At 53.0% G+C, this 12964-nt stretch overlaps 1 protein-coding gene across 1 annotated transcript; it reads left to right on the top strand.

Annotated features, from left to right (window-relative positions):
* The first annotated feature begins 5931 nt into the window (after nucleotides 1-5931).
* Nucleotides 5932-12685, top strand: RPS5 (ribosomal protein S5). The gene is made up of 6 exons (XM_062177511.1): nucleotides 5932-6035; nucleotides 6651-6759; nucleotides 11071-11280; nucleotides 11420-11548; nucleotides 12384-12482; nucleotides 12568-12685. Exons 2-6 carry the CDS (start codon nucleotides 6652-6654, stop codon nucleotides 12634-12636), a joined length of 615 nt encoding a protein of 204 aa, XP_062033495.1. The 5' UTR covers nucleotides 5932-6035; nucleotide 6651; the 3' UTR covers nucleotides 12637-12685.
* Nucleotides 12686-12964: the final 279 nt, after the last annotated feature.

The raw sequence follows: 12964 nt of genomic DNA, 5'->3' as shown, positions 1-12964 counted from the left end.
GGCATGTGACGCTGGTTTGTACGTTTTGGTTGGTGCTGTCAGCTTCTTTATCGGAATGAATGTAAATAACAACAAATATAGATCAGTGGTTCTGCACCAGGGAACAGTTTTGCTCCAGGAAACACTTGACAATGTCCAGAGACATTTTGGGCAGGGATAGGGGAGTGCCACTGGCATCCAGTAGGTGGGTAGAGGCCTGGAATGATGCAAAGGTCCTAGAATGCACAGGTCAGGCTCCCTCCAGATAATGGCCGTAGTTCCAAGGCAGAGAAACCGTGGGCAAAGTGAGCCACAAAGGATGCATGGTACAGGCAGGAGGCAAACGCTCCTTGGTGGAACTCAGCTTGGATTTAAGTGTGAAAAGCCAAACACAGAAGGCCACGGCCACGGGGGCTGGCGCCATGGCTTACTTGGTTAATCCTCTGCCTGCGGCGCCGGCATCCCATATGGGCGCCGGGTTCTAGTCCCGGTCGCTCTTCTTCCTGTCCAGCTCTCTGCTATGGCCCGGGAAGGCAGTGGAGGATGGCCCAAGTACTTAGGCCCTGCACCCGCATGGGAGACCAGGAGGAAGCACCAGGCTCCTGGCTTCGCATTGGCACAGCGCCGGCCGTAGTGGCCATTTGGGGGATAAACCAACAGAAGGAAGACCTTTCTCTCTTTCTCTCTCACTGTCTAACTCTGCCCGCCCCCCCCCCCCCAAAAAAAGGCCACATGTTCCGTTTCCATTTCTGTGAAATGTCTGGACTAGCCAGATCTAACTGCAGGAAGAATACTAGTAGTTTCAGGGACTGAAGGGAGGTGGGAATAGGCATGGCTGAGGGGTACAAGGCTTCTTTCTGGTGTGGTAACAATGTTCTGGCCGGCATCGCGGCTCACTAGGCTAATCCTCCGCCTGTGGTGCCAGCACCCCGGGTTTAGCCCCAGTGGGGGCGCTGGATTTTGTCCCGGTTGCCCCTCTTCCAGTCCAGCTCTCTGCTGTGGTCCGGGAGTGCAGTGGAGGATGGCCCAAGTGCTTGGGTCCTGGACCCACATGGGAGACCAGGAGGAGGCACTTGTCTCCTGGCTTCAGATCAGCGCGGTGCGCCAGCCGCAGCGGCCATTGAGGAGTGAACCAACGGAAAAGGAAGACCTTTCTCTCTCTCTCTCACTGTCCACTCTGTCAAAAAAAAAAAAAAAGTTCTGAAACTAGATAGTGGTCATGGTTACTTCGTGAATATGTTTTTAAACACTGAATTGCAAGCTTTAAAATAATTTTGTAGTGTGTAACCAATATGCTACCAAAATAGCTACATTAAGGTGGGATTCAAGGCAGGGTCTCCGGAAAATAGGACGTGAACCATGGAGCCCTCTGTGGAAGAGTGGGTCAGGCAAAAATCCTAGGGAAGCCAGTGTGGCTGCATACACAGGAGGAGGTGGGATGACAGGGACTGTTTCTTGTGGGCCTAGCAGGCCATGGTGCAGATTTGTCTTTTACTGTGAGTGATTCAGGAAGCCACAGAGCATTCTGAGCAGAAGAGCGAAATGTGATTTGGGTTTTCACAGGCTGCTCCTGGCTGCCATGGGCAGGATGGGCGCATTGCCCTTGGGATATGGCCTGAATCTGTGACCTTGTGCAAGGCTGATGAACATCTAAAGCCTCTTGTTGGGCCTGACTCTGACACAGCTAGCCTCAGGGGTCCCAACCTAAGTCAAAGCACCTCCCTCTGCATTTCTTCTTCCCCACCTGGTCCACAGCCAGGGACCCAGGAGATGCACTTGGCCCCATCTCCAGTCCCACCAGTCTAGGTCAGGGGCCAGTCATATAGCAAGGCCTGCTGTCTGCCCCTCCTCTTCACTCCACGACCCTAGCCACAGGGCCTCCTGCTTCTCCTACCCCATTCATCTTCCTGAAGGCTTCTGAGAGTTCTGACTTCACACTGAGGTTGCCAAGTGGAGACAAGATGCGAAGGAGCCCATAGGGAAAATAATATAATATAACATAATACATATAATAAAATATATTGTTCATAATTATATATTAATAATTATTATATAGTTATTACATATTATCCTATATAATAATGCTATTTATATAATATATAAATATATATTGTATATAAATATATACGTATATAATATACAAATATATTATATATAGTATACATATAATATATACATATATTATGATTATATAATATATAGTATGATAAAATAATATTTCTGGGATTCAACTCAATGTAGCTGTCTCTGAGGAAGTAGGGGATATGGGCCTCCTCTCTTTATATCTTTGTAATCCTGCCTCCTTTTCCTGTATTTTCCCCAATAAGTAGGTGTTACTTTTGGAAAAAGATACAAGATTAGAAACCATCATATTTTTGCTGTCACAAACCTTCCATGGAACCCCCCTTCCCCTGTTCTAACAGTTGGGCTGGTTATATTTTACTGAGTGATAAAGTACTCCACAGGGATGGCATTGTGGCATGGTGGGTTAATTCCATATGGGTGCCGGTTCAAGTACCAGCTGCTCCACTTCTGATCCAGCTCTCTGCTATGGCCTGGGAAAGTAGCAGAAAATGGGCCAAGTCTTTGGGCCCTGGCACTCACGTGGCAGACCAGGAAGAAGCTCCTGGATACTGGCTTTGGATTGGCCCAGCTCCGGCCATTGCAACCACTTGGGGAGAGAACCAGCGGATGGAAGACCTCTCTCTCTCTCTCCCTCCCTCCCTCACTGTAACTTTGCCTTTCAAATAAATAAATCTTAAAAAAAAAAAAAAAAAAACCCACAGGTTCCAGGAGCTGGCGTGTACCTCAGTGGGTTAAACTGCTGCCTGGGACACCGGCATCCTGTATCAGGGTGGCAGTTCAAGTCTTGGCCCCACTGCTCTGCTTGTGATCCAGCTCCCTGCAAATGTGCCTGGAAAAGCAGTGAAAGATGGCCCAAGTGCTTGGGTTCCTGCCACACACATGGGAGATCTGGATGGAGTTCCAGGCTCCTGGCCTCAGCCTGGCCCAGCCCTTGACATTGTGGCCATCTGGGGGGTGTACCAGCAGGTGAAGATTATACTCTGTCTCTCCCTGTAACTCTGCCTTTCAAATAACTAATCCTAAAAAAAATAAAATAAAAAATCAGGGCCAGGCCGGCGCTGTGGCTTAACAGGCTAATCCTCCGCCTTGCGGCGCCGGCACACCAGGTTCTAGTCCCGGTTGGGGCGCCGGATTCTATCCCGGTTGTCCCCTTCCAGGCCAGCTCTCTGCTATGGCCCGGGAAGGCAGTGGAGGATGGCCCAAGTCCTTGGGCCCTGCACCCGCATGGGAGCCCGGGAGAAGCACCTGGCTCCTGGCTTCGGATCAGCGCGGTGCGCCGGCTGCAGCGGCCATTGGAGGGTGAACCAGCGGCAAAAAGGAAGACCTTTCTCTCTGTCTCTCTCTCACTATCCACTCTGCCTGTCAAAAAAAAAAAAAAAAATTTAAATTAAAAAAAAAAAAAAAATCAGGGCCAGGACTGTGGTATAGCAGGTTGGGCTGCTACCTGTGATGCCAGCATCCCCTGTAAGTGCCGGTTCAATCCCTTCTCCACTTCAGATGGAGTTCCAGGCTCCTGGCTTTGGCCTGGACCAGACCTGGCTCTTGCGGCCATTTGGGGAATGATAGCAGATGGAAAATCTCTGTCCCTTCTTTCCTCTAACTCTGCCTTTCAAATAAAATATTTTTTTTAAAAAAAGACCAGGTTCCAGGATGCCCGAATCCAGCCCAGTTCCTGTCTCCAGCACACCACCCTTGCTATGCACATTCTGTCCCACTGTCCCCACTTCCACAGAGCCACTCTGATGAACACACATGGTCCCTACTGATAGTGAGCAAACTGAAAACCTGGAAGGGGCTTACGCCTGGGCGGGCCCAGACACCTGCCCCTCTAATAACAAGCACCTCAGCCAGGCCACCTCCATCCCTGGGTGCTCAGTCTCAGACATGCTGCTCAGTCCTAGGTCGGGTGAAGCCCAGGGCAGTGAGCAAGTCTCAGCTTGTTGTCTGCCGCACAGCTGTGGTGTCATTAGTTAATTCCCTCAACAGCCAAAAGTATTTAGAAATATTTATTTGAAAGGCAGAGATAGAGACAGGTCGTCTATCCACTGGCTCACTCCCCAAATGGCCACAACAGGCAGGGCTGGGCCAGACCGAAGCCAGGAGCCAGGGTTTCCTCCAGGTCTCCCATATGGGTGCAGGGGGGCCCAAGTACTTGGGCCATCTTTTACTGCTTTCCCAAGCACATTAGCAGGGAGCTGGATGGAAGTGGAACAGCTGGGACTTGAACCGGCACCCATATGGGATGCCAGTGCTGCAAACGGAGGCTTAACCTCTATGCCCCACTGCCTGCCCCTAAAAGTTCTTCATTCATTTCTATTTCAAGGCACCAAAACCACTTGTTCTCCAAAACTGTGTTGTAGGTTTTCAGTCATATCCAGGAGATGTAGTCACCAGCTACCCTGCACTGGTCCACCCCTAGTGTGAGAGAAATGCCTGCACACGGCCTGTGTTCTCTCGTGACAGCCCACTGTGGGAAAGCTGTCAGAGGACTGTGAACTGAAATGCCCTTGGAATTGGGGGGGGGGGGGGGATTCCTAGCGTCGGCCAGTGGGGAGCAACAGCTGCTGGGCACCTGCTAAGTGCACACCTGGGCGGGGGAGCTGGGGCCAGACCCAGCTCTGGGGTCGTGAGAACCATATGGGCCACGTTTCAAGTGGCTGGAGCAGCCCTGGAGTCTGGCTAGGTCTGCGGGTGCAGCGTTGCCCCCTCTGGGAAGCCCAGCAGGCCTGACTCCTTCTCAGCTCAGCTCACACGCCTAGGATACGGAGCCACCCGCACGCAGCGGGGGAAGGGACACCGGCCGGCTAGTAGGGTCACCCGGTGGAGCTACAGCATGGGCAGAGCCACCTACCCCGTGACCCCAGCACGGCCACAGCCCCACGGTCTGCTGTTCAGGACAGGCTTCCTGCCTCCGCTCAGGGTGGGATGGGGGGACCGAGGACCCGAGAAGGAAGCCCCCAGGAGTGGCCGGCTCAACGGCGCGTTAGGGAGGCATGGTGGACGCGTGTGTGTCTGTGGCGGGGGGAGGTCCACTGTTCACGTCTGGACTCTAGCTCCCATCATCCTGGCCTCCAGCGCGCGCTTCCAGGCCTCGGAGAGGTCAGCCCGACTTCCAGCGGCGCCCCGGAGGCAGGGTCTCCACAGAGACCGGGAAGCCGACCCGCCGTCCCCGAAGGCTCCCACTCGGGTCCCCCACCGCCGCACCCCCGGGCCCCTGGTCGGCGACCCTCCCTCCCCCCGGCCCGACCACGACGGTTCTAGAAAGGGGCGTCGCGCAGCGGTGGTGAGGGAGTCCGGAGTGGGCTGAGCAGAGGTCAGGCCGGAAGGGGGTCGGTCCCTAAGGCTCCGGACCCGCGGCGCCGAGAGCCCGAGAGCCCAGGCCGGACGCGGCGGTGAGGCGCGGGAGCAGCGCCTGGGCCTGCGCATGCGCCCTAGGACTGGGCCCGAGCGGAAGGCGCACGTGAGCCGCGGACCCTACTCCGCCAACCCGTCCACGAATCGCACGCGTGCTGTGAGGCGGCCGTGACCGCAGTGAGGAACAAGCGGGTGCCGGACTGGCTACCGTACAGGAAAACTGCTACTGGTAGGGTGTAGGAGGGCACGGGCCGGCCTTCTGCCCTTTGTAGACATGGCGGTGTTGGCCTCAGAGAGAGATGACTGCGCCTGTGCAAAGGCCCGCGAGACCGGGCGAGTACGGGACATCCGCCAGGCCCGCCGTGGGGTTGTTTCTACGTGTGCGCACGCGCAGAGGAGCTACGTGTTCCGTCTGGCCTAAAGGACGCCTTTACATCCTTGTTCTGGATTGGTCCGTGAACTTACGTGCCTGTTCTGCGCACGCGTCCCCGCTGCTGACCCGGAAGCTTTCGATCCACTTAAAAGCGTCGGCCCGCTACGCGCGGCCTCTTCCTGCCTGTGCCAGGGCGGCGCGTGGTGCACCGCGAGGGAGTGAGGCGCCCGGGACGCACCCTCAGGTGAGTGTGTTCGCTCGAGGGAGGCTGCCGGGGTCAGCGCTCCGAGGGACGGAGGTCCCGGGGCTTACGGGGAGCCGTGGGCGGGCCCCTCGGCCCGATTCCTTCCCTCGTTTGGCCTCGCCTTTTTGTACGGGAAACGGGCGCGGGCAGAGTCAGCCCTGCCCTCGTGCCGGCGCTGTGCGGCTCGGCGGCTGTTTCAGAGTCTGCAGTTAGACACGGAAATAAGTTTAGTTACTCCGTGATGCCCTTTGCTGCGTACGCGTCTTCTCCGCGGGAGCAGGCCTCAGTGCCAGCTAAGAACGGGAACTTCGGCGCTGGTGGTGCTGGCGGGTGCAGTGTTCAGAGTGTTTATTCAGCGACACCTGCCGAGCTGCTGTGGCCTGTCGTGCCTAGCAGCGGCAGCTGGTGGCCAGGGGACTGCGCGATCTTGGGCGTGGGAGTCCTGGGTGGACGCTGACCTTGCTTGATGGACAGCTGAGCGGTTTTTTGGGGGTTCGAGAGGATGTTGAGCGCGTTCGGCGCCTCCTGACTCCCTGATAGGCCACAGGATGGGGGCGGAGGTCAGTGTGCCTGCGCTGCAGCTTGCCCTGGTTGTCAGTTTCTTCTTGTCCGCAGGATGACCGAGTGGGAGACCGCAGCACCTGCGGTGGCAGAAACCCCGGACATCAAGCTGTTTGGGAAGTGGAGCACTGACGACGTGCAGATCAATGACATTTCCCTGCAGGTGAGGGGAGTGGGGGACGGTGGTCCTGACAGTTGGGGCAGGTGTGACATCTGAAACATGGTTGTCCCCCAGCTCAAGAGCCGGAATCAGGACAGGTAAAGGAGGAATCCCTGGACCACTTCACCCTCTGTTTTGCAGGTCTTGCCCAAAGGTTGCTCAAGTTTTTGTCTTGAGATGTTTTCTTTTCCAAAGAAATGCCACATCACACACGTCTGTGTTTCTGGTAAAGCAGACGACGTGAATTTCTCTGAAGTGTAAGCCCATTTTGCTGTGTGTGACACCCGGTTCTTCAGCACTGCCTGTTGAAGAGGCTGCTCCTTTACTTTGACATTAAGGTTTGAAATCGGAAATAGTGGCTCTTCCTGCTTTCTTAATGTCAAGACTGACTTATTTGAAAGGCAGATGAGCACAGAGGAGAGAGGCTTCCATGCACGGGTTCACTCCCTAATGGCTACAACAGCCAGGGTTGGGGCAGGCCAAAGCCAGAAGCCACCAGCCCCATCCTGATCACCTGCATGTGTGACAGGGCCTGAGGACTTGGGCCATCCACTGCCTTCCCTGTTGTGTCAGCAGGAAACTGGATCAGAAGTGGAACTGAGACCAGCACTGATAAGCAATGGTTCAACTTGCTGCACCGCAACACTCACTGGCCCCAGATAGTGTTTTTTATATAATTTTTTTTTTTTTTTTTTTTTTTTTTTTTACTTGAGAGACAATTTCCCTAGTCACTGGTTCACTCCCCCAAGGCCCACATGGGACATCTCCCGCAGGGGACCCAACTGCTTGAGCTGTCACCTGCTGTATCCGAGTCTGCACGAGCAGGACGCTGGAGTCAGGGGCAGAGCTGGGCCAGACCCAGGCGTCTGGACATGGAGTGTGGGTTTCCAACGCAGCATTGCCTGCCCTGCTTGCATTTTTCCCCTGTCTTCCCACTCAGGTCCCTAGAACTGTGGTTTTGGTGGGTGCTTCCTCTGTTAAGAATTATTAAAGTTACGGTTTGTGTGGCTGGTTGTCATCCCATATCAGAATACTGGTTCAGATTCGTGCTGCTTTGTTTCTTAGCTATTTCCCTGCTAATGCAGCAGGGAAATCAGTGGGTAGTGGCCCAAATATTTCCTGCCACCCATGTGGGAGATCCAGTTGGAGTGCCTGGCTCCTGGTTTTGACTTGGCCCAGTCCTGTCTGTTGTGGCCATTTGGAGAATGAATCAACATATGGGAGGTAGCTCAATTTGTCACTCTGCCTTCTTTTTTTTCTTTAAGATTTATTGATTTATTTGAAAGGCAGAGTTACACAGAAGGAGAGGCAGAGAGAGAAAGAGGTCTTCCATCCAGTTGGCTGCAATGGCCAGAGCTGCATTGATCTGAAACCAGGAGCCCAAGCACTTGGGTCATCTTCTACTGGTTTCCACTCTGCCTTTCAAATAAATTTTAAAAAGTTTTCTGATTACATTGGTATAAAGATAAGCATACTGAGGGTTGCACTCACTCTTTTCCTTTCTGAAGAATTAAAAGCATGTTGTTAGGGGCTGGTGTAGCGTAGCAGATAAAGCTGTCCGTGATGCTGGCATCCCATATCAGTGCTGGTTTGAGTCCTGATTGCTGTGCTGCTGATCCACCATATTTAGAAAAACTTTGATGCTTCTAAAGATGTCATACCTAAGCACTATATGAAAACGAATAATTTGGCCCTGTTTTCACTCTGGACAGCTCATAGATTTTTGCTTTTCCCTTCATGTATTTAGGAATTCCCCAGAACACCAGATAGTGTTTGGGTCTTTGTTAACTTTTTTGTTTTGTTTTGTTTTGTTTTATTTAAAAGATGGAGATACAGAGAGGAGGAGAGGGAGAGAGAGCTTCCATCCGCTGGTTCAGCCAGAAACAGCTGCAACGGCTGGGGCTGGGCCAGGTTGAAGTCAGGAGCTTTCTCAGGGTCTCCTACGGGGGTGGCAGGAGCCCAAGGAATTCTGCCGTCCTCCACTATCCTCCCAGACATTAGCAGAAACAGCAGCCAGGACATGAACCAGCACCCATGTGGGATGTTGGCGGTGGCTTCACCATCTATGCCACAGCACTGGTGTCCTGTTACTTCTTACTGTGTTTCCTTTTTTCTCTTTCTTTTATAACCTCTTACAAAGAAGACTTTTTGAGTGCCTATTCTGTTGCAGGCTGGGGGAGTAAAAATCAGTGTGGCACAGGAGTGCTTATTTTGTTTTTAACAACAGGTTGCTGCCTTCAACCGTATCCTTTCTGGGACATTGGTGCACAAGAAGCCTGGTGTGAACTCCTTTCTTTTTGAAATACATTATCGTTTTCTTTAAAGAGAGATTTTATGTCTGTTTTTCATTCTCGAAATGCCTGCAACTGCTGGGACTGGACCACATGGATGGCAGGAGCCCAAGTACTTTGGGTCATCGTCTGCTTGCTTTCTTTCCAGGCACCTTAGCACAAATGGGATCAGAACATAGGTGGGGGCCGGTGTTGTGCCAAAGCTGGTTAAGCCTGCATCTGTGATGCCGGCATCTCATATGGGCACCAGGTCAAGTTTTACCTGCTCCACTTCTGATCCAGCTCCCTGCCAATGCAATTGGGAAAGCAGCAGAAGGTGGCCCAAGTGTTGGGCCCTTGTATCCATGTTGGAGACCTAGAAGAATCTCTGGGCTCCTGGCTTTGGGCTGACAAAGCCCCAGCTGTTGGAGCCATTGGGGAGTGAACCAGTAGATCTCTTATCTTTCCCTATATGTAACTCTTTCAAATAAATAAAAATAAAACTTGAGGGGAAAATAAGAACGTGGGTGGCATGGACCCAAATATTTGCGCTATCATTTGCTGTCTCCCGGGATGTGCATTAGCAGGAAGCTATATCAGAAGCAGAGGAGCCAAGACTCAAACTGGACACTGCAGAGTGTGGGCATCCTGAGCAGCAGTTTAACTGCTGTGCCACCTGCCTGCCCCGGACACCGTTCTACTTCCCTGTTTGTGCAGGTGCTTTTCTCCAGGTTGACCATTTCCATCATGCCTTGCACTTGTAGAAATACACTGAGTATTTGCACTTGAACATGACAGAATGACCTTGAGTACATTTTTTTTAAGCATTTATTTATTTGAAAGAGTTACACAGAGAGGAGAGGGAGAGAGGTCTTCATCCGATGGTTCACTCCCCAGTTGGCTGCAACTGCCAGAGCTGTGCCAATCTAAAGCCAGGAGGTTCTTCTGGGTCTCCCATGTGGATGCAGGGGCCAAGGACTTGGGCCATCTTCTGCTTTCCAAGGCCATCGCAGAGAGCCGGATCGGAAGTGGAGCAGCTGGGACTTGAACCAGCACCCATATGGGATGCTGGTGCTTCAGGCCAGGGCGTTAACCCGCTGTGCCACAGTGCTGGCCCCCTGAGTACATTTTGAAATGGAGGTGTTGAGAGTAGGGTCTTCTGTATACACATGACAGATGCCACCTCTCTCTGTCCCCCTTAGATATGCAAGGTCAACATGTGGGCATTTTTTAATTACTTGTACAAGAACTCTAGTCTGCTAGTTCACCCCCAACCCCCAAATACACACAGTAGTCAAGCTGAAGTCAAAAACTCAATCCAGGTTTTCCACATGGATGGGAGGAAACCAATCACTTAAGTGCTTCTCGGGGTGTGCCTTAGCAGGAAGGTGGAACAAAGGCCAGAACTCAAAACTGGGAGGCACTCCAGTAGGAGTTTTTGGGATCCCAGTTTGCAGTTCGACCAGTAGTCTGAACACCTGCCCAGGGAACTTTATTTTTAAAAACTGGGATCATGACTTCATGACTCTTGGTTTCTCACTAGCATAAGTGCTTCTTTTTTTTTTTTTTTTTTTTGACAGTTACAGTGAGAGGGAGAGACAGAGAAAGGTCTTCCATCCTGGTTCACTCCCAAAATGGCCGCAACAGCCAGTGCTGGGTTGCTCAGGAGCCTCTTGGAAAACCTCTGAGTTTTCCACATGGGTGCAGAGGCCCAAGCACTCGGGCCATCTTCCACTGCTCTCCCGGGCCACAGCAGAGAGCTGGATCGGAAGAGGAGCAGCCGGGACTTGAACCGGTGCCCATGTAGGATGCTGGTGCTGCAGGTGGAGGATTAACCTGTGCCACAGCACTGGCCCCAGAAGTGCTCTTTCTAACGACTTGATATGAATCACTTATTTTGATTTTGTATTCTCACGGTGGGAAGAGTCTCATCCATGTTCTCGGCGAGGCAGGCAGGGGTTGCATGCCCTGAGTGGATGCTCAGGCCCTGGCTGGGGGCCTGGACCTGATCTGGGCCCCTTCGTCCCGCGTCTCGCTGTTCCAGGACTACATTGCGGTGAAGGAGAAGTATGCCAAGTACCTGCCCCACAGCGCGGGGCGGTATGCTGCCAAGCGCTTCCGCAAAGCACAGTGCCCCATCGTGGAGCGCCTCACCAACTCCATGATGATGCACGGCCGCAACAATGGCAAGAAGCTCATGACCGTGCGCATTGTCAAACATGCCTTTGAGATCATCCACCTGCTTACTGGTGAGGTAGGCCTCGGAGGCAGAGCGTCCGCTGTGCCCTTCACACACCCAGAGTCCATGGTGCATGTGCAGGCTCATCCCCTGTGGGTGCGATTTCCCTGTGATAGGTGTGGGATGCGTGGGCTCAGAACCCCCTCTCTCCCAGAACCCTCTGCAGGTCCTGGTGAACGCCATCATCAATAGCGGCCCCCGAGAGGACTCAACACGCATTGGGCGAGCTGGGACAGTGCGACGACAGGCTGTCGATGTGTCCCCTCTGCGCCGTGTGAATCAGGTGTGTTTAACCCGGAGCCGCACTTCTCCAGGGAGCTTAGCTGCCTTGCCACCTGGTGCAGAACAGATCCAGGCTCCGGCCTCTTTGGGCTACATTAGGCTGAGGTCTGGTTTCAGCCAGGTGTGCTCACATACAGTCTTTTTATTTTTGGATCATTTGAGATTTGGTTGCAGACATTGTGGTCATTTTCCCCAAAATACATTCCCATCATTCTATCCCACCCCATCCCTTTTTTTTTTTTTTTTTTTTTAAAGATTCAGTTACTTGAAAGGCAGGGTGACAGGGAAAGAGGAAGTACAACAGCTGGGCTGGGCCCCAGTCCAAATCCAGGAACCAGGAATTCCATCCAGTTCTGTGTGGGTGGAGAGTACTCAAGTACCTGAGCCATTATCTGCTGCTTCCCTCCCAGGCACATTAACAGGGAGCTGGATCAGAAACAGTAGCCAGAACTCAAACCTACACTGAAGTAACATCACAGCCCACTGTACCACATGCCCACCCTACCCCCAAGAAACTTAAAGGTAGTAATAAACTGAGTCAGTTACCGTTCCATTTGGACATCTGTCCCCAGCATGCCCTTGTAGCTTCCTTGTCAGGCAGGGGTCCAGGTCGAGAGCATGCATTGCGTTTTCTGTCGTGGTAGGTAGGTTTCAGGTCTTTTACCATTGGGGGTGTAACTTCGGGCTGTGTCTTGCTGCCCTATAACTGATTTGAGATGTGGCAGGATGCCACCTTCCTGTGTTTCTGGGCCAGTGGGTGATGGGATGATAGCCATCATCTGTTGAGGCACTGGGCTCATGGTGCCACTGGCTTAGCCTGACCCCTGTATTCCTAGGCCATTTGGCTGCTGTGCACAGGCGCTCGTGAGGCTGCCTTCCGGAACATCAAGACCATCGCTGAGTGCCTGGCAGATGAGCTCATCAATGCTGCCAAGGTGTGTGGGGCCACTGGGGCTGGGAGGGTCAGGTTATGTTTGGGGTAGTCCTCCAACATGTACAGCTAACCTGGTCTCTTTGTAGGGTTCTTCCAACTCCTATGCCATCAAGAAGAAGGACGAGCTGGAGCGTGTGGCCAAGTCCAACCGCTGAGTTCCCAGCTGCTGCCCAATAAACTTTTCTGCCTTTGGAGCAGTTCCACTGTGCTGTGTCGTTGTCCATCCTTGGGGCAGGGGCAGTGTGGCCATGGCGGCCTGGGGGCTGCTGCTTCATCTGTAGGGGCTCTTTGGCAGAACCATGGTATCAGGCTGTAGTTCAGTCTGCCTGGAGGGTTCCAGCAGTTACATCTGAGGAATTGGCACGTCAGATAGCACTGGGCTGGGAAGGGGCTTTGTTGGGAGCTGACCATCCTGGACCCTGTTACCTGGAAACATTCTCCAGTTCAGAGAGTGAGGGCCTGTGTTCTAGGCCACATTCTTCA

This window comes from Lepus europaeus, chromosome 19 (assembly GCF_033115175.1).
Source record: "Lepus europaeus isolate LE1 chromosome 19, mLepTim1.pri, whole genome shotgun sequence".
Lineage (NCBI taxonomy): Eukaryota > Metazoa > Chordata > Mammalia > Lagomorpha > Leporidae > Lepus > Lepus europaeus.
Note: the sequence above shows the minus strand (reverse complement) of the source record. Positions and strands in the feature narration are given on the sequence as shown.

What these genes read in the sequence shown, in the direction of transcription:
- RPS5 (XM_062177511.1), top strand. Translation starts at nt 6,652, where the DNA reads ATGACCGAGTGGGAGACCGCAGCACCTGCGGTGGCAGAAACCCCGGAC. An exon ending in TCCACCTGCTTACTGGTGAG is followed by an intron (nt 11,281 to 11,419) that starts GTAGGCCTCGGA and finishes CCTCTCTCCCAG; the next exon opens with AACCCTCTGCAGGTCCTGGT. An exon ending in AGCTCATCAATGCTGCCAAG is followed by an intron (nt 12,483 to 12,567) that starts GTGTGTGGGGCC and finishes GTCTCTTTGTAG; the next exon opens with GGTTCTTCCAACTCCTATGC.